General features: G+C 47.9%; 1 protein-coding gene across 1 annotated transcript in view; it reads left to right on the forward strand.

Annotated features, from left to right (window-relative positions):
* Window positions 1-1,414, forward strand: part of LOC119951771 (zinc finger protein 721-like) — a gene marked incomplete at its 5' end in the record, with an annotated part of 158,164 nt that extends 156,750 nt beyond the window's left edge. The window contains 2 exons of the mRNA XM_038775110.1: window positions 18-942; window positions 1,026-1,414. Of these exons, the coding sequence (XP_038631038.1) occupies window positions 18-942; window positions 1,026-1,360 (1,260 nt within the window). The remainder of the gene's footprint in view (window positions 1-17; window positions 943-1,025) is intronic.
* Between the last annotated feature and the right edge of the window lie 18,348 nt (window positions 1,415-19,762).

The raw sequence follows: 19,762 nt of genomic DNA on the forward strand, positions 1-19,762 counted from the left end.
GGTGGAAATGTATGGACTGTGGGAAGGGATTTATGGCTCCATCTCAGCTGGACATTCATCGTCGCATTCACACTGGGGAGAGGCCATTCACCTGCTCTGTGTGTGGGAAGGGATTCACTGTGTTATGCACCCTGCAAAGACACCAGCGAGTTCACACTGCGGAGAGGCCGTTCACTTGCTCTCAGTGTGGGAAGGGATTCACTACTTTATCCGATCTGCAGCAACACCAGCGGGTTCACACTGGAGAGAGGCCATTCACCTGCTCTCAGTGTGAGGAGGGATTCGCTCAGTTATCCGCCCTGCTGTCACACCGTCGACTTCACGCTGGAGAGAGGCCATTCACTTGCTCTCACTGTGAGAAGGGATTCACTAAGTTATCCTATCTGCAGAGACATCAACGGGTTCACACTGGGGAGAGGCCGTTCACCTGCTCTCAGTGTGGGAAGGGATTCACTCGATTATCCAGCCTACAGATACATCAGCGACTTCACGCTGGGGAAAAGCCATTCACCTGTTCTCAGTGTAAGAAGGGATTCACTGCGTTACCCCAACTCCAGAGACACCAGCGAGTTCACACTGGGGAGAGGCCATTCACCTGCTCTCAGTGTGAGAAGGGATTCACTGTGTTATCCAGCCTGCAGACACACCAGCGAATTCACACTGGGGAGAAGCCGTTCACCTGCTCTCAGTGTGAGAAGGGATTCACTCAGTTTTCCAACCTGCAGATACATCAGCGACTTCACACTGGGGAGAAGCCATTCACCTGCTCTCAGTGTGGGAAGGGATTCACTACTTCATCGAACCTGCGGACACACCAGCGAGTTCACACTGGGGAGAAGCTGTTCACCTGCTCTCAGTGTGAGAAGGGATTCACTACGTCATCGAACCTGCGGACACACCAGCAAGTTCACATTGGGGAGAGGCCGTTCATCTGCTCTCAGTGTGAGAAGGGATTCACTACTTTACCGAGCCTCCGGCTACACCAGCGACTTCACACTGCGGAGAGGCAATTCACCTGCTCTCAGTGTGGAAGGGATTCACAACTTCATCGAACCTGCAGATACATCAGCGAGTTCACACTGGGGAGAAGCCGTTCACCTGCTCTCAGTGTGAGAAGGGATTCACTCAGTTAACCAACCTGCGGATACATCAGCGAATTCACACTGGGGAGAAGCCATTCACCTGCTCTCAGTGTGGGACGGGATTCACTACTTCATCGAACCTGCGGACACACCAACGAATTCACACTGGGGAGAGGCCATTCACCTGTTCTCAGTGTAAGAAGGGATTCGCTCGGTTATCCCACCTGCAGACACACCAGCGAGTTCACACTGGGGAGAAGCCGTTAACCTGCTCTTAGTGAGAGAAGGGAATCAGATATCCATACACCCTGCAGGAACACTAGCGAGTTCACACCTGGTAGCAGCCATTCACCTGCTCTGAGCAGGGAGACATTCAATGACCCGCCCCAACTACGACAACACGAGCGAATTAATTCTGGGGAGAGGCCATTCATCTGCTCTCAATGTGGGGCGGGTTTTGTGATTCATCCCACCTGTTGTGACTCCAACAAGTTCACAATAAATTCCAGATGTTGGCTTCGTTGTTACTGTTTCTGCTCTCACTGACATCCAGGACTGCATTTTGTTCATTCTGACATCTGGTGAATGGTGATGATTGGAGGGTTTCTTTCTGCTGGACTGGCCGGTCTAACACCTCTGCCTCCGGGGGGCTGACCATTTTTGAGTCTCGTTGCGATTACCTGGTTCCAAGTTTGACGAGGAGCACAGAATGAAAAGGTGTTTACACGTTGGAAGATATTTAGTTCCCAAAGCAGCCATGTTGCCATGAAGATGGGCTATGGTGGTTACAGGGTTCTTTTGCCTAATTTATCTGGGTGTTTAGACAGGGAACCGCTCGCATTTTATTTACATAAAATATAGATTCCTTTAAGAAGCAAAACTTAAACAGCAAAGTGAAGCTATTGTGGCTAACAAGAAAAGTTAAAGATTCCATTAGATCAATGGAGGAGACTCATAAAGTGGTCCAAATAGTAGTGAGCCTGAGGATTGGGAACTTGTTTTAGAATTCAGCAAAGGAGGTCCAAGAAACTGATAAAGAGAAAACAGAATATGAGAGCAAACTGGGGAGAACTGGAAAAGCTCCTATAGGGATGTGAAAAGGAAAAGATTAGCAAAGACCAATGTGGGTCCATTCCAGGCAGAGACAGGAGAGTTTATAATGGGGAATAAGGAAATGGCAGAGAAACTAAACAATGTGTGTCTGTCTTCACAGAGGAAGATACAGAAATTGTCCCAAAAACACTAGAGAACCAAGGGACCGGTGAGCACGAGGAACTGAAAGAGATTAATATCAGTGAAAAAGTAGCACTGGAGAAATGAATGTGGTTGAAAGTTAATAAATCCCCAAACGTTGCTGCTCCACATCCCAGAGAGTTGAAAGAGTCGGCTGTAGAGATAGTGGATACATTGGTGATCATCTTTCAAAATTCTATAGATTCTGGAATGGTTCCTGCAGATTGGAAGGTGGTAAATGTAACCCCACTATTTAAGGAGGGAGAGAGTAAATGGGGAACTACAGACCCATTAGCCTGACATCAGTAGGAGGGAAAATGCCCCAATCTATTATAAAGGATGTGATAACCTCGGAATTAGGAGCAGGAGTAGGCCACTCGGCCCCTCGAGCCTGCTCCACCATTCAATAAGTTCCCGGTTGATCTGATTGTAACCTCAACTCCACAGAGGCCCTTAGAAAATAAATGTTGGGGACTTCCGGTGTGCACCATAGAGTGAGTGGTCACACACACGGGAGTTCCTGCTACGATCACAGAAAAGAGCTCTTTTTTAAGCAATATGGAGTGGAATTTTTATGAAAAAATATAGGTGAATGTTGGAGGAGTACTTTCCCCCAGGAATGATATGTTTCTTGGTTTCCAGTCCCGCAGAAAGAGTGTAGGATTTGGCTGGGGCTGCAGCAGAGAGACAAAAGCCTATTCAGCATGCAGGCGGGGGAAGGGCTGTGTTAGAGGCTTCAAGCTGACCTGAGAACCCTTGTGAAAGCTGGATTCTAGCAGCAGAGGGAACAACTGGTAAAGATCTCACCAAGGGCTCTTTTAAGGGCCCGCAACGGCGCTGATTTGATTTTTCCCCAGGCGGGAACGCAGCCTCGGTGCTTGGCGGCCGGTGGATGGGCTGGACTAGAAATGGAGCGACCAGAAAATCAACTTTGCAGCAGAAGAAGGTGCGAGGCAAAAAGGACTAGATGGTGGCGGGCGGGGAACCAGCAGCGTGGCAGCAGTGGGCGAGGGAGCAGCAGGAGCTGCTGCTGCGCTCCTTCCTGGAACTAAAGGCTGAGATCCTGGAGCTGTTGAGGGCATCGCTGGACAGGCTCGGGGTGACTCAGACGGCTCAGGCTGCAGAGATTCGGGAGCTGCAGCAAAAGGCTTCGGAAAACGATGACAAACTCCTCGGCCTGGCGATGAAGGTGGAGTCGCACGAGGCGCTTCAGAAGAAATGGTTGGCAAGGATGGAGGAGATGGAGAACCGCTCCCTCCGGACGAATCTGCGGATTTTGGGCCTCCCGGAGGGGCTGGAAGGTTCTGATTTGGGGGCCTACGTGGTCCTGTTGCTGAACTCGCTGATGGGCGCGGGTTCGTTCTGGGGACCCCTGGAGCTGGAGAGTGCCCATCGGGTTGCTGCTGCGGAAGCCCAGGCCGAACGAGCCGCCCAGGGCGGTGCTGGTCCGCTTTCAACGCTTGGTCGACCGTGAGTGTGTGCTTCGTTGGGCGAAGAGGGAGAGGAGTAGTAAGTGGGAGAATACGGAGTTCAGGATCTACCAGGACTGCAGTGCGGAGGTGGCAAAGAGAAGGGCTGGGTTTAACCGGGCGAAGGCAGTGCTCCACAAGAAGGGGGTCAAGTTTGGCCTGTTACAGCTGGCACGCCTGTGGGTCACTTATAAAGACCGCCAACTTTACGTTGAGTCCCCGGAGGAGGCCTGGACCGTTGTCCAGGCAGAGAAGCTGGCCTTGAACTGAGGACCGGGGGCTGGGAAACGTTGTATGCAGCCCGGAGGCTTTGTCCTCCTTGATATCCTTTCGCTTTTTTTGGTTCTATTGGACTGTTTTTTTTTTTGCTGTCTTGCCTTTTCTTTTCTGCCTTTCGGGACTGTTATCTGTTTACTTGGGTGTTTTATCATATCATATTGGGATTTTTATTATTTCACTGGTTATGGGTTTGGGTGGGGTTCGCGCCCCTGTTGGATCATGTGCCCGTCTTCCCGCGTTTTGGGTAGGGGAGTGGGGCTTGGGATGGGGGGCGCGGGCCTCTCTCCTGCGCTGGAGAAGCAGGAGGTGGGGTCGTCATTGGGGGAATGGTTGGGGGACACTGGGGAGGGTAATTGGGGTGGCGGGAATAGCCGGGGTCAGCAGGAGTCGGCTGACTTACGGAAGTAGAATGACCTGAGTTACGCAGCTAGTGGGGCCCTAGCTGTGGGGGGGGGGGGGGGGGGGTGGGGGGGTGGGGGGGGGTGGGGGGGGGGGGGGGGGTGTGGGGGGGGGGGGTGGGGGGGGGGGGGGGGGTGGTGGGGGGGGGGGGGGAAGAGGGGGGATACCGGGTTGCTGCTGGAATGGCCAAGAAGGAGCTGGAGCGTGCAGAGGGGATCAGGATGGCGGTCTGTCGGGGGGGCGTGGGCAAGTAGCGGACTACGGAAGGGTGATGGCTAGTCGACGGGGGAGGGGGGCAGGTGGCCCTCCGATCCGGCTGATCACCTGGAATGTGAGGGGACTGAATGGGCCGGTCAAATGGTCCCGCGTGTTTGCGCACCTGAGGGGGCTGAAGGCGGACGTGGCCATGCTTCAGGAGACGCACCTGAAGGTGGCGAAGGTTGAGGAAGGGGTGGGTGGGCCAAGTGTTTCATTCGGGGCTGGATGCAAAAAACCGGGGGGTGGGGGGGCGATCCTGGTGGGGAAGAGTGGGTCGTTTGAGGCGTCGGGTGTGGTGGCAGAGAGCAGCGGGAGGTACGTGATGGTGAGCGGCAAGCTACAAGGGGAGCGGGTGGTGCTGGTCAATGTATATGCCCCGAATTGGGATGATGAGGGTTTCATGCGGCGCATGTTGGGCCGGATTCCAGATTTGGAGGTGGGGGGCCTGATAATGGGGGGGGGGGGGGATTTCAACACGGTGCTGGATCCGCCACTGGATCGATCCAGTTCCAGGACGGGTAGGAGGCCTGTGGTGGCTAAGGGGCTGAGGGGGTTTATGGACCAGATGGGAGGGGTGGATCCTTGGAGGTTCGCGCCTCGCGAGGGCCAGGGAATTTTCATACTTCTCCCATTTGCATAAGGCCTATTACCGGATCGACTTCTTTGTTTTGAGTAGGGCGCTGATTGCGGGGGTAGTGGACGCTGAGTACTCGGCGATAGCCATTTCTGACCATGCCCCGCATTGGGTGGACCTCGACTGGGGGAGGAGAGGGACCAGCGCCCATTGTGGCGCTTGGAGGTGGGGCTGCTGGCGGACGAGGATGTGAGGGGGCGGGTTCGAGGATGCTTCGAGAGGTACCTGGAGGCCAACGATAATGGGGAGGGCCGAGTGGGGATGGTCTGGGAGGCGCTGAAGGCAGTAGTTCGGGGGAGTTGATCTCCATTCGGGCCCACGGAGAGAGGGGAGCAGAGAGAAAGGGAGAGATTGGCGGGGGAGATGGTGAGGGGGGACAGGAGGTACGCAGAGGCCCCGGCGGAGGGATTGCTGAGGGAGTGGCGCAGCCGTCGTGCTGAGTTCGACTTGTTGACCACCAGAAAGGCGGAGGCTCAGTAGAGAAAGGCTCAGGGTGCGGTGTACGAGTATGGGGAGAAGGCGAGTAGGATGCTGGCTCACCAGCTCCGTAAGCAGGATGTGGCTAGGGAGATTGGTGGAGTTAAGGACCGGGGAGGAAATGTGGTGCGGAGGGGGGGTGGACATTAATGGGGTCTTCGGACTTTTATGAGAGACTATATCGGTCTGAACCTCCGGCGGAGAAGGGGGGGATGGGGCGCTTTTTGGACTGGCTGAGGTTCCCGACGGTGGAGGAGGGACGGGTGGAGGGTCTGGGGGTGCCAGTTGAGCTTGAGGAGCTGGTTAAAGGGATAGGGAACATGCAGTCGGGGAAGGCGCCGGGGCCGGATGGGTTCCCGATTGAATTTTACAAGGCGTATGCAGACCTGCTGGCCCCCCTGTTGGTTAGGACCTTCAACGAGGCAAGGGGGGGGGGGGGGCTTTGCCCTCGACAATGTCTCGGGCGCTGATCTCCTTGATCCTTAAGCGAGACAGGGATCCCCTGCAGTGTGGGTCATACAGGCCGATCTCACTCCTGAATGTGGACGCCAAGTTGTTGGCAAAGATCTTAGCCACGAGGATAGAAGATTGTGTGCCGCAGGTTATCCACGAGGATCAAACGGGGTTTGTGAAGGGGAGGCAGCTGAACACTAATATATGGAGGCTCTTGAACGTCATTATGATGCCGGCGGTGGAAGGGGAGGCGGAGATAGTGGTGGCGCTACATGCGGAGAAGGCCTTTGATCGGGTTGAGTGGGGGTACTTGTGGGAGGTGCTGGAAAGGTTTAGGTTTGGGGAGGGGTTTGTCAGTTGGGTGAGGCTGTTGTATGAGGCCCCGATGGCAAGTGTGGCCACGAATAAGAGGAGGTCGGAGTATTTTCGACTGTACCGAGGGACGAGGCAGGGATGTCCCCTGTCCCCCCTACTTTTTGCGCTGGCAATTGAACCCCTGGCTATGGCGCTGAGGGAGTCGGGGATTGGAGGGGGCTGGTCCGGGGTGGGGAGGAGCACCGAGTGTCGCTCTATGCGGATGACCTATTGTTGTATGTGGCGGACCCGGTGGGGGGAATGCCGGTGGTGATGGGGATTCTCCGGGAATTTGGGGATTTCTCAGCTTAACTTTGGGAAAAGCGAGCTGTTTGTAGTACACCCGGGGGACCAGGAGTGGGGGGATTGGGAGGCTCCCACTGAAAAGGGCGGAGAGGAGTTTCAGGTACTTGGGGGTTCAGGTGGCCAGGAGCTGGGGGGTCTTGCATAAGCTAAACCTCACAAGGCTGGTGGAGCAAATGAAGGAGGAGTTTAAGAGGTGGGATATGCTGCCGCTGTCTTTGGCGTGTAGGGTGCAGTCAGGGGCAAAGCACCCCCTCCCTCGCCTCGTTGAAGGTCCTAACCAACAGGGGGCCCAGCAGGTCTGCATACGCCTTGTAAAATTCAACCGGGAACCCATCCGGCCCCGGCGCCTTCCCCGACTGCATGTTCCCTATCCCTTATCATCTCATTATTGGGGGCAATGGAGGTGGCACAGGGGGGAGGTGGGGGCCTCGATGGGGTCCCCGATATGGGGGAACCACCGGTTTGTTCCGGGGACAATTGATGGCGGGTTCCTGAGTTGGCACAGGGCAGGTGTCAGGAGGCTGGGGACCTGTTCATAGATGGGAAGTTTGTGAGCCTGGGTGAGCTGGAAGGGAAGTTTGGGCTCCCCCCGGGAACACCATTAGGTACATGCAAGTAAGGGCATTTGTCAGGTGGTGGGGTTCCCCCTGCTGCCGCCGCGTGGGGTCCAGGACAGGGTGCTCTTGGGGGTATGGGTTGGAGAGGGGAGGATCTCGGAAGTGTACCAGGTGATGTAGGAGGTAGACAAGGCCTCAGTGGAGGAGCTGAAAGATAAATGGGAGGAGGAGCTGGGTGAGGAGATTGAGGAGGGGACATGGGCGGATGCCCTAGAAAGGGTGAACTCCTCCTCTTTGTGTGTGAGGCTTAGCCTCATACAGTTTAAGGTACTGCATAGGGCTCATATGACCAGGACAAGGATGAGCTGATTTTTTGGGACCGAGAACAGGTGTATTAGGTGCTCAGGGAGCCCAGCAAACCATGTCCACATGTTCTGGGCATGCCCAGCGCTGGGGGAATTTTGGAAGGGTGTAACAAGGACGGTATCGAGTGTGGTAGGATCCAGGGTCAATCCAGGCTGGGGACTCGCAATATTTGGATTTACTGTGGAGCCGGGAGTGCAGGTGGCGAAAGAGGCCGGTGTTCTGGCCTTTGTGTCCCTAGTAGCATGGTGGAGGATTCTTCTTCAGTGGAAGGATGCGAGGCCCCCAAGCGTGGAGGACTGGGTCAACGATATGGCGGGGTTTATTAAATTGGAGAGGGTGAAATTTGCCCTAAGGGGGTCAGTGCAGGGGTTTTTCAGGAGATGGCAATCATTCCTAGATCTGGCAGAACGGTAAAAACAAAAGGTCAGCAGCAGCAGCAACCCGGGGTGAGGGGGCGGGGGGGGGGGGGGGGGGGCGTTGTCTCTTTGTTTTTGTTTTGGGTTGAATATCTGTTTTTTGCCAACGACGGGCATTAATTTGTATTTACGGGGGGGATCTGCTTTTTTTTGTTCTTAGAATTTTCTGTTATTGTTTGCTTTTTTGTGAAAATGTGAAAATTTGAATAAAAATTATTTTTTTTTTAAAAAGAAAAGAAATGTTAAAGGATGATTGAAAAGTCGATGCAGACCTACTTAACAATAATAAACTTTATTAATGTCAGATGTAGGCTCACATTAACACTGCAGTGAAGTTACTGTGAAAATCCCCTTGTTGCCACACAACGGCTCCTGTTCAGTTACACTGAGGGAGAATTCAGAATGTCCAATTCACCTAACAGCACATCTTTCAGGACTTCTGAGAGGAAACCGGAGCACCCGGAGGAAACCCACGCAGACACAGGGAGAATGTGCAGACTCCTCACAGACAGTGACCCAAGCCGGGAATCAAACCTCGTTCCCTGGCGATGTGAAGTAATGGTGCTAACCATTGTGCTACTGTGCCGCTTGTAGATGCGACACACTGCTGCCACTGGGTATCAATGGTGGAGATGGTGAATGGGGTGCTGATCACGTGCCTACTTTGTCCTGTATAAAACAAACTCTCCGATTTGAATCAGACTGTCTGATAATCGAGCACTTTAAAGAATTGATTAAAACCTAATAAATTTTAATAATCCAGTCCATTTGAAAAAAAGATCTGTTCTTCAAAGATATATTGGTACAGATTACATGAAATCTTTGTAGTTGAATTGAATACCTTGACTCCTCACACGGACACCTGGCTGACAAGAGGCACTGATTGGACAATAGCTGGAAACAATGAGCTGAAATGTTTTTCTGGGAGTGAAACTGTTTCTCTTTTACCCAGAATCGACTATGTGAGAATTAAAGGCAATACCAGGCTAAATTACATTGAATATACAGCACAGAAACAGCCAACCAATCCATGCCAGTATTTATACTTCACTTGAGCCTCCTCTCATGCTTTCCCATCTGACTCGATCAGTGTATCTGTCTGTTCATTTCTCCCTCATGTTCATCCAGCTTTCCCATAAATATATCGATGTTATTCACCTCCACCAATCCCTGTGGTAGCGAGTTCCACATTCCCACCACTCTCTGCGGAAGAAGTTTCTCCTGAATTCCTGATTAAATTATCTCACATTCATAGCTCCTAGTTTTGCTCTTACCTTTACAAGTGAAAACATTCTCCATGTGTATCACAATCTTTCAGAATTTACAGCCCTCCATTAGCCCTCAGCCTTGTATTTTGATGAGAGGGAGTGACCCGGCCTATTCATCGTCTCCTGATAGGTTTAACCTCTCACACTAAAAATCTGAAGACAAAAATGCTTTGTTCACACTTGAGCTCAGCACAGTGAGGGAAGTGATGGAGTTACAAGGGAGCCTGAGAACAGCAGATTCACTGAGAATGGGTGGGCTGGGCTGATCTGTGTGAATAAGCTGGTTAATCAGACTGTCCATGATCAGGGACTTGGTGTTCTGGGTAGTGGAGGAGCTCAAGTGTCAGTCTTCAATAACACAGTAATTTGCATTTATACAGCACATTTAATGTAATTACATTTCCCAAGGTGTTTCACAGGGACATTGTAAATCCAGGGTTCACAAATTATTTGATAAAATTGTCCAAGCTCATGATCATGTGACAGAAAATACTCCTTCTCTCTGACTGCCTCCACACACTCCCTCCCTATTGATTGTAACACTAATTCATCTCACTATCCTCCTGCTTTTCCCCAATTCTCCTCCCCTGAAGGTGCTGACTCTCGGGTTCAGTTTCACTCTCACCTATTGCCCCCCCCCCCCCCCATGTGTCACCCAGGTGTCTAAATCTTTACACCTGAAGTTAAAAATCTGTTTTGTTAAGAGGGACGTCACAATGAAACCCAGTGACTACCCACATGTACATTGTGTCCGGAATGGGGTCACTGCACCCCCACTCCCACTTTTATCCCAGTCCCAGGTGTTTGGAAACTGGGCTCCAGATGGATACTGGCGACTGAATCTCCCATACTCCCCTGCGCCGGGAAAACCGCTCTATCCAGCGGAAGGCTGGGGGTGGGGGGAAGGACGGACAGGGACTGCGCATGTCCAAAGGAGAGGAAAAGATACGCATGCGCACTAACGGTTATTTCCATTGACGTCAAAAGGCATCCTTGGGCACGTGACATTCAATGCTTTTTTTCTCTCTTCCCCCCAACTCCAGTCGGCCAGCAACCAATGGGAAGTGTTGGAGGACCGGAAGGACTCTGGTCCTGCAGCCCATCAGAGCGCGGACTTTGTGTTAATGATGTTTCAGCTTCATGCAGACTGAAACATCCTGCTGTGCCCAACATCTGTGAGTAAAACACTTTCATTTCTCCCCTTTTCCATTTCTTTTCTCATTCTCACCTTCAATTGGTCACTTGCAGCAAATGAAGGGAAAGGAAGTGAATCCAGGGAGGGTGCAGACGCTGCAAAGATTGGCCCAGGTCTCTCTCTCTCTTAAAGACGTAGACATCCTTTGTTCCCTCAGCTTGACACATTTATTTGTCTGACTGAAAGGATTCATTGAATTTACAGTGCAGAAGGAGGCCAATTGTCCCATTGAGTCTGCACTGGCCCTTGGAAAGACCACCCCACCCCATCCACAGCAACCCCACCTAAACATGTTGCACACTAAGGGCAATTTATAATGGCCAATCCACCGAACTTGCACATCTTTGCACTCTCGGAGGAAACCGGAGCAACTGGAGGAAACCCACACAGACACGTGGAGAACATGCTGACACCGCACAGACAGTGAACCAAGCCGGGAATCGAACCTGGGACCCTGGAGCTGTGAAGCAACAGTGCTAACCACTGTGCTACCTTGCTGCCCATGATGGTCTCTTTTGTTGTGTTCACAACTAAAGGGCTGATTTCCCCAGGAGACGGCTGACATTTAAGGGCACAGTAAATTAATGTCGGATTGAAATATGTGTAGTGTTGTTATATCGTACAGATTAGATATATTATTGGTTCTGTTACAAAGCACATTTATTATTATTTCTAGTTGTGTAATATAGTACTGTAGAGCTACATTATATTTTGTCAGAAGAGAAAATGCTGGAAAACCTCAGACAGTCTGGCAGCATCTGTAAGGAGAGAAAAGAGCTCATGTTTTCAAGTCCAGGTAACCCTTTGTCAAAGCTAAAAAGGATAGAAAGTGGGAGGTATTTACACTGTAAGGCGAGGAAAAGAAAGATGAGTCAGAATCACAGAAACAAAGGAAAAAGAGTGCTAAAGGGCAGCACAGTAGCACAGTGGTTAGCACTGTCGTTTCACAGCGCCAGGGTCCCAGGTTCAATTCCCGGCTTGGATCACTGTGGAGTCTGCACGTTCTCCCCGTGTCTGTGTGGGTTTTCTCCAGGTTCTCCGGTTCCTTCCCAAAAGTCCCGAAAGATGTGCTATTAGGTAATTTGGACATTCTGAATTCTCCCTCGGTGTACCCGAACACGTGCCGGAATGTGGCAACTAGGGGCTTTTCACAGTAACTTAATTGCAGTGTTAATGTAATTCTATTTGTGACAATAAAGAATATTAATAAAATAAAGATTATAATGTAATTATAAAAAGTGAGAAAGACCAAACAGCAGAGAAACTAAAAGCAGAGGGTAAGCTGTGACAGATGAAGATGTGGGGGGAGGGGGACATGGTTGGGAGGGAGGTAAAATGAGGGAAGCGGGAAGCAAAGGGGACAATGGGTAAAGAAAGGGGGTATAAGATAGGGGGAAAGAGTGAGGGGGAAATATATATATATATAAAGAAAGACAAGAAAGAAATAAAAGGTAATAGACAGTTCAAATGAAATGGAACAAAACTAAAGGGGTTGAGGTGGGGTAGAGCTAATCATCTGAAGTTGTTGAATTTGATGTTGAGACTGAAAGGCCGTAGTGTTCCTAACCAGAAGATGATATGCTGTTCCGACTTGGAAATATATCGCCGTTCCTTCACTGTCGCTGGGTCAACATCCTGGAACTCCCTCGCTAACAGCACAGTGGGTGTGCAAGGAGACCACTTACCACCACTTTCTGAAGGGGAACTCGGGATGGGCAACAAATACTGGCCTAACCAGCGATGCCCAAATCCCTTAAATTAATTTATTTTAAAAAAAATTTAGAAGACCCAATTCTTTTTTCCAATTAAGAGGCAATTTAGCATGGCCAGTTCACTGGCCCTGCACATCGTTTTACGTTGTGGGGGTGAGACCCATGCAGACACGGGGAGAATGTGCAGACTCCACATGGACAGTGACACGGGGCCGGGATCTTCAATGAATTTAAAGACAATGTAGTGAAGCTTTGGAATTATCTACCCCAGAGGACTGTGGAGCCTCAGTCATCAAGTATTTTCAAGACAGAGATTGACATGTTTCTGGATATTGAAGATAGTGAGGGAGATGGGGGATAGTGTGGGAAAGTGGTGCTGAGGTAGATCGGCCACTGATCCCATTGAATGGTTGTGCAAACTCGATGGGCTGACTGGCCAACTGCAGCTCATGTTTGTTATGATCTGTGTCCAGGACAGGAAGCAGTGAGCAGGGATCTGTCAATCAGCCTGAATCAGCACCTTCAGGAGAATTTGGAGGGTGAATATTAGATGCAGCAGAGTGAGAATGGAGGGAGAGTGTGTGGGATGGAGATTTACAGCTTTTGGGAAATGAGAGAGGAAAGAATGTTTCAGAGAATTTAAAATAATCTGTTCTGAATTTCTATCCTGTACTGACTGTCATGTCTTTTGTAAACTCCTTTTACAGGATGTTAAAAGGATGGGATTTACAGACAGAAATCTCAAACATCACGTCTGGTTCTGACAGTCACTCGATTCATCGGCCATTATCAAGAAGGAGTAATGTTTGCCCAACCTATTGGCTTCGAAAGATTTTAAACGTCATTGTGACTGGAAAAGCACCGAGACACACGCACTGACTGCGGAAAGAGCTTTAACCAGTTACACAGCTTGAAAACACATCGCACCTTTAATAGCGGGGAGAAACCATACACGTGTTCTGTGTGTGGTCAAAGCTTCAACTGACAGTCCAACCTGGAGAGACTCGAGGAGACCCAAAATATGGAGAAACGGTGGAAATGTGGGGACTGCGGGAAGGGATACAGATTCCCATCAGAGCTGGAGATTCATCGACGCATTCACACAGAGGAGAGGCCATTCACCTGCTCTCAGTGTGAGAAGGGATTCACTGAGTTATCCAGCCTGAAGAGACACCAGCAAGTTCACACCGGGGAGTGGTCATACACCTGCTCTCAGTGTGGGAAGGGGTTCACTGAGTTATCCATCCTGAATAGACACCAGCGAGTTCACACTGGGGAGAGGCCGTTCACCTGCTCTCAGTGTGGGAAGGGATTAACTAATTTATCCAACCTGCGGAGACACAAGTTTGTTCATGCTGGGGAGAAACCGTACACCTGCTCTCAGTGTGGGAAGGGATTCTGTGTTTCCTCGTCCCTGCTTGACACCAACAAGTTCACAATTGATTACAGTGTTGGATTCTGCTGTTATTGTTTCTGCTTCAATTACATCCAGGACTGCATTTCGTTCTCCTCTTTCTCTCTCAGGGAATCTGAGACAGGAAACGTGATGAAACGTGGCAAACAAGAAATATTAAAGATTCATTTGATGAAAGGAAGAGGCTCATAAAGTGGCCAAAATAGTAGTGAGCCTGAGGATTGGGAACTTGTTTTAGAATTCAGCAAAGAATAAACTGATCAAAAGAAAATAGAATATGAGAGAAAACTGTTGAGAAACATAAAAACTGACTGGAAAATCCCCTATGGAAATGTGAAAAGGAAAAGATTAGCAAAGACCAATGTGGGTCCATTCCAGGCAGAGACAGGAGAGTTTATAATGGGGAATAAGGAAATGACAGAGAAACTAAACAATGTGTGTCTGTCTTCACGGAGGAAGATACAGAAATTGTCCTAAAAACACCAGAGAACCAAGGGACTAGTGAGCACGAGGGACTGAAAGAGATTACTATTAGTTTAAAATTAGCACTGGAGAAATTAATGTGGTTGAAAGTTAATAAATCCCCAAACGCTGATGCTCTACATCCCAGAGTGTGGAAGGAGGCGGCTGTAGAGATAGTGGATACATTGGTGATCATCTTTCACAATTCTATAAATTCTGGAATGGTTCCTGCAGATTGGAAGGTGGTAAATGTAACCCCACTATTTAAGCAGAGAGAGAGAAAACAGGGAACCACAGACCCTTCAGTCACAGACATCCGTCGGAGAGAAAATGCTACTATATTATAAAGGATGTAATAACGTAAGAATTAGGAGCAGGAGTAAAGCCTCTCGGCCTCTTGAGCCTGCTCCACCATTCAATAAGTTCACAGCTGATCTGATTATAACCTCAAAACCACATTTTCTTCAAATGAAACGAGAATCAAAGGGCAAAGAAGGAGGCCACTAAGCCCACCATTCCCATTAACCTTTCACCCCCTTGCTTGGCAAGAATCTATCCAGCTCTCCCTAAAAAATATTCACAACTCTGCTTGCACTGCCCTTTGAGGAAGAGAGATCCAAAGACTCGCAACCCTCAGAGAGAAAAAGTTCTCCTCTGCCTTAACCGGGCAAGCTATTACTTTTAAAGTGACTCCATTTCTAGATTCTTCCACAAGAGGAAACATCCTTTCCACATCCACCCTGTCAAGGCCCCTCAGCATCTTATACAGTTCAATCAAGTCACCCAAACTCCATCGGACACAAGTCCAGCCTGTCCAATCATTCCTCAGAAGACCAGCCTCCAATTCCAGGTATGAGTCCAGTAAACCTTCTCTGAACTGCTTCCAACACATTGACATCATTCCTTAAATGAGAGCAATACTGTACACAGTGCTCCAGATGTGGTCTCACCAATGTCCTGTATAACTGAAGCATAACCTTCCTACTTTTGTATTCAATTCCCCTCACAATAAACAATAACATTCTATTAGCTTTCCTAATTACTTGCTGTGTACCTGTATACTCGCCTTTTGTGATTCATGCTCTTGGACACCCAGATCCCTCTGAGTCTCAGAGCTCTGCAATCTCTCACCATTTTGATAATAAGCTTTTTTAATTTTCCTGCCAAAATGGACAAGGTCACATTTTGTCACATAATACTAAATTTTACAGATCTTTTCCCTCTCACGTAACCTATCATATATCCCTTTGTAACCTCCTTATGTCCTCTTCACAATTTACTTTCCTCCCTATCTTTGTATCATTGGAACATAGGAGCAGGACTTGGCCATTCAGCCCGTTGAGCCTGCTCCACCATTCAATACGATCATGGCTGTTCATCCACTTCAATGCCTTTTCCCCACACTATCCCCATATCCCTTTGTGTTATTGGGATTTAGAAATCTGTCAGCCTCTGCTTTAAACACACTCGATGACTGAGCTCCCACAGCCCTCTGGGGTAGAGAATTCCAAAGATTCACAACCTGTAGATTTCTATTGATCAAATGATTGCCCTGTTCTATTCCCGTATCCCTGTCAGTTTATTTCTCTCAAAAGCCCATCCAATTTACTTTTGGAAACATTCCATCAACTCCACTTCTACCCCCCTCATAGGAAGTGGATTTCGGGTATTTCTCAAATACTGCCAAACTCTGCTTCGAGTCTAGGATTTTCTTCAAATGTTAACAAGAATCAAAGGGCAAAGAAGGAGGCCATTAAGCCCACCATTCCCATGCTAGCTCTTTGAATGAACAATCTAATTGGTCCCATCACCCTGCAAGTTTATTTTTCTGCAGAATCTGTCCAGTTCCATTTTGAAAGTTACAGTAGAATTTACTTCCTGCACCATTGTCAGGTAGTAAATCCCAAATCACAACAAGTCATTCTGTTTTAAATCAAATACTTTCATGAGATACTGTGTTTGGATTTTCATAGGGTATTTGAAATGAAGTGAAAGACATGGTTGTTACATAAAATCAAGTCTCAGTCTTCATGAGTGATCTTTGTGAGTGGACCGAGTGTGAAATATCCAGGTTTGGGGACTAGTTTTAAAAATAAATTACATTTATTTGAGTGGCACAATGGCATAGTAGTTAGCATTGTTGCCTTACAGGACCAGGGACCCATGTTCAATTCTGGCCTTGGTCACTGTGTGGTGTTTGTCCGTTCTCCCATGTCTATGGGCTTCCACTGAGTGCTCTGGTTACCTCCCACAGTCCTAAGATGTATGGTTTAGGGGGATTGGCCCTGATAAATTGCCCCTCAGTGTCCAGGGATGTGCAGGTTAGATAATGGGGTTATGGGCGAGTGGATAAAAGCAAATTACTGCGGATGCTGGGATCTGAAATGAAAGAGAAAATGCTGGAAAATCTCAGCAGATCTGGCAGCATCTGTAAGGAGAGAAACGAGCTAACGTTTCGGGTCCAATGATTCTTTGTCAAAGCTAACAGACAGAGAATGTGGGGAATATTACCTCGTTTCCCTGGGTTTCTGTGGCTATGACTCATCTTTCATTCTTACTCCTACAGTATAAATATTCCCCACATTCTCTGATTGTTAACTTTGACAAAGAGTCATTGGACTCGAAACGTTGGCTCTTTTCTCTCCCTACAGATGCTGCCAGACCTGCTGAGATTTCCCAACATTTTCTCTTTCGTTACGGGTGAGTGGATATGGGTAGAGTGCTCTTTGGAAGGGTCTGTGCCGACTCGATCGACTGAATGGCCTCCTTCTGCACTCAAGGGATTCTATATCTATTTCTATAACACCTTTCATGACCACACAATCTCCAAAAGCTTTTTACAGCCTTTTAAGTACTTTTGAAGTGTAGTCACTGTTGTAATGTCGGAAATTCTGGGTCTGCCTCATTAATGATATTTCTTTTTCAAAAATCAATCACTCGTCAACTTCATTGTTATAAGTAACCAGGTTAAGGAAGCCAAGTTAAACTCTGAAACCTGACTGGACCTTTATTTTAAAAATTTGTTCTGTATAAACCAAACTGCTTCTAGAAACTGATGAATAAGGCGAAATTGTTTAAAGTAACAAATTGTTCCAGAATTTTGTGAAGCTACAGGGTATCATATCCTGCCAAAGCCTGGCTCAAGTCTAAGACTCATTGTTCAATCCAATCAAAGTTAGTAAGAAAGAAAGTGATTGTCTTCCTTAAAAGTCTTTTTCAACCAGTGGATATTGTATTAACCAAATGTATTAATTAAAGATTACTGTATTAATTAGCTGCCAGTCAGTAACAGATGGCTGAATAAATAATGAGCCTTAATTGAGTGACAATTAAATAATCAATAATGAATCAGTAGTTATAGTAAGAGACTGGGTTTTATTTGCTGTAAAAATGTAAAAGCTTATGTATGTAAAGAATGTGATGAGGATAAATGTACTGGCAAGAGAGACCTTCAAGCATCTGATTAGCCTCAACATTTGAAACTGTATGAATAAGGGATTGTATAGAATCAGATAAAGGGATAGTATGAAACAGTTCTATTGTATTCTGTCTGAGATAATGAGAGAAGGTGGAGTCAGTAATTGGGGATCCAATTAAATTAATCCAGTGACCAAATTGACCAATTGTCATGTTACAACAGGCCCAACTCTGACGGGAGGTAATGGTTACTTTGGGGATAAAAGTAGAGGTTCTGAAGGTCTTCCTTGTTGGCCAAGTACTGAAGACTCCCGAGGCCGAGTTCCAAGGAAATTACTGTCAAAGAAGCCAGAGAGGGTTACGCTTCTACAGACTGATCACCCGCATAAAGTTGTAAAAGTCAATGTCTTAAAAGTTTCTTTGAATAAACTTTTTAAATTTAATATCAAGAGAATTCTGCCTTTTTCTTAATTGCCTTGTCTGAACCAAAGAGATTTTATTAAATGGTAAGTTGGGGGCGGCTCAATTAAGTTCCAGATAACAAGATCAGATAACAGAAATCTTCAACTTAAAAACTTGCATTTCTATAGCACCTTTCACAACCACAGGACGTCACAAAGTGCTTTACAGCCAATGAAGTACTTTTGAAATGTAGTCACTGTTGTAATGTAGGAAAGGCAGCAGCCAATTTACAGACAGCAAGATCCCACAAACAGCAATGGGATAATGAGCAGATGATCTGTTTTTAGTGATGCTGATTGAGGAATAAATATTGACCAGGACACCGGGGATAACTCCCCTGATCTTCTTCAAAATAGTGGCTGTGGGAACTTTTACACCCACCTGAGAGGGGCAGACAGGGCCTCAGTTTAACATCTTATTTGAAAGAAGGCTGTTCTGACAGTGCAGCACTCAGTGCTGGGACCAGGAATGTTGGAACTGGTTTTTGTCCACAGCTCTCTGACTGGGTCTTAACCTTCTGATTCAGAGGTGAGAGAGCTGCCGACTGAGCCATGGCGCACATTAGCTAGAAAGGAAAAGTTATACCATAAAACCCTCTATCCTTTGCCTCCGATGCCTAAATCTAATAATTAAAAAAACAGTATAAATAACATATTTGACTGACAATTTTTGAAGCGTTGATTTAGAGCCACAAGTTTTGACTTCCCACTTGCTCCTTGGGCATCTTTCTGTCTCTATTGCTCATGTCAATGACAGCCAGACGATGAAGCTGAGGCTGTATTTAGCTGAGAATAACGGGGCCTGGGCCCGAGTTGGGAAACTGCCATGGGCGTCGCACTAATAGAGAGACAGGAAGGTGCTGGAGGACTGACTGGGAAATGGACCTCCAACCAATTGATACATCGGTCACTATTCCGATTCCAGACCAGAGGCTGGGATACTGGACCAAACCCCCAAATGTTTCAGCTTATTTGTCAGACTGCGGAAAGAATGATTCGCTCCAGGAGCGATCGCATGAAGAAATAGAGCTTGGTTATTTTTAAAATAAAACTTTATTGTGGCTACAATATTAAACATTTTAACTTCAGCCCCAAAAACAACAGCTTACAATCACCCATTTAAACATCACTACTCAATCTCCCATTAAACAACAGGAAAAGAAAGATACAGCTCTCAATCTATCTTACTGTGTGAGAATTGTGGACCCAGAATTCAACTCCTCTCTCCAAATCTTTCTCCAAAAACTGCTCTCTAAAGATTTTTAAAATGTCTTTCTGCCTTCCTTGGTTCCACCCAGCAATGACCTCATCTCCCCAAGCTGGAAAACAAATGATCTCTGCCGGCTGCAAAGAACATTAATTCCACAAGTACTTTCACAGTCCATTAGCCCAGACTGAAAAACACATCCCTTTAACAATTTCACCTTCTGGCCACTAAAAACACCCAGGTCCTGCAAAACAGGATCCTTCTTAAAATAAAAAAAGGACCACTGCAGTGAATCACACTCTAACCCCACGCTTTTAACCTTTACATTGCCCAATACTCTTTG

The sequence above is a fragment of the Scyliorhinus canicula genome, chromosome 17 (genome assembly GCF_902713615.1).
Source record: "Scyliorhinus canicula chromosome 17, sScyCan1.1, whole genome shotgun sequence".
In the NCBI taxonomy this organism is placed as follows: Eukaryota; Metazoa; Chordata; class Chondrichthyes; order Carcharhiniformes; family Scyliorhinidae; genus Scyliorhinus; species Scyliorhinus canicula.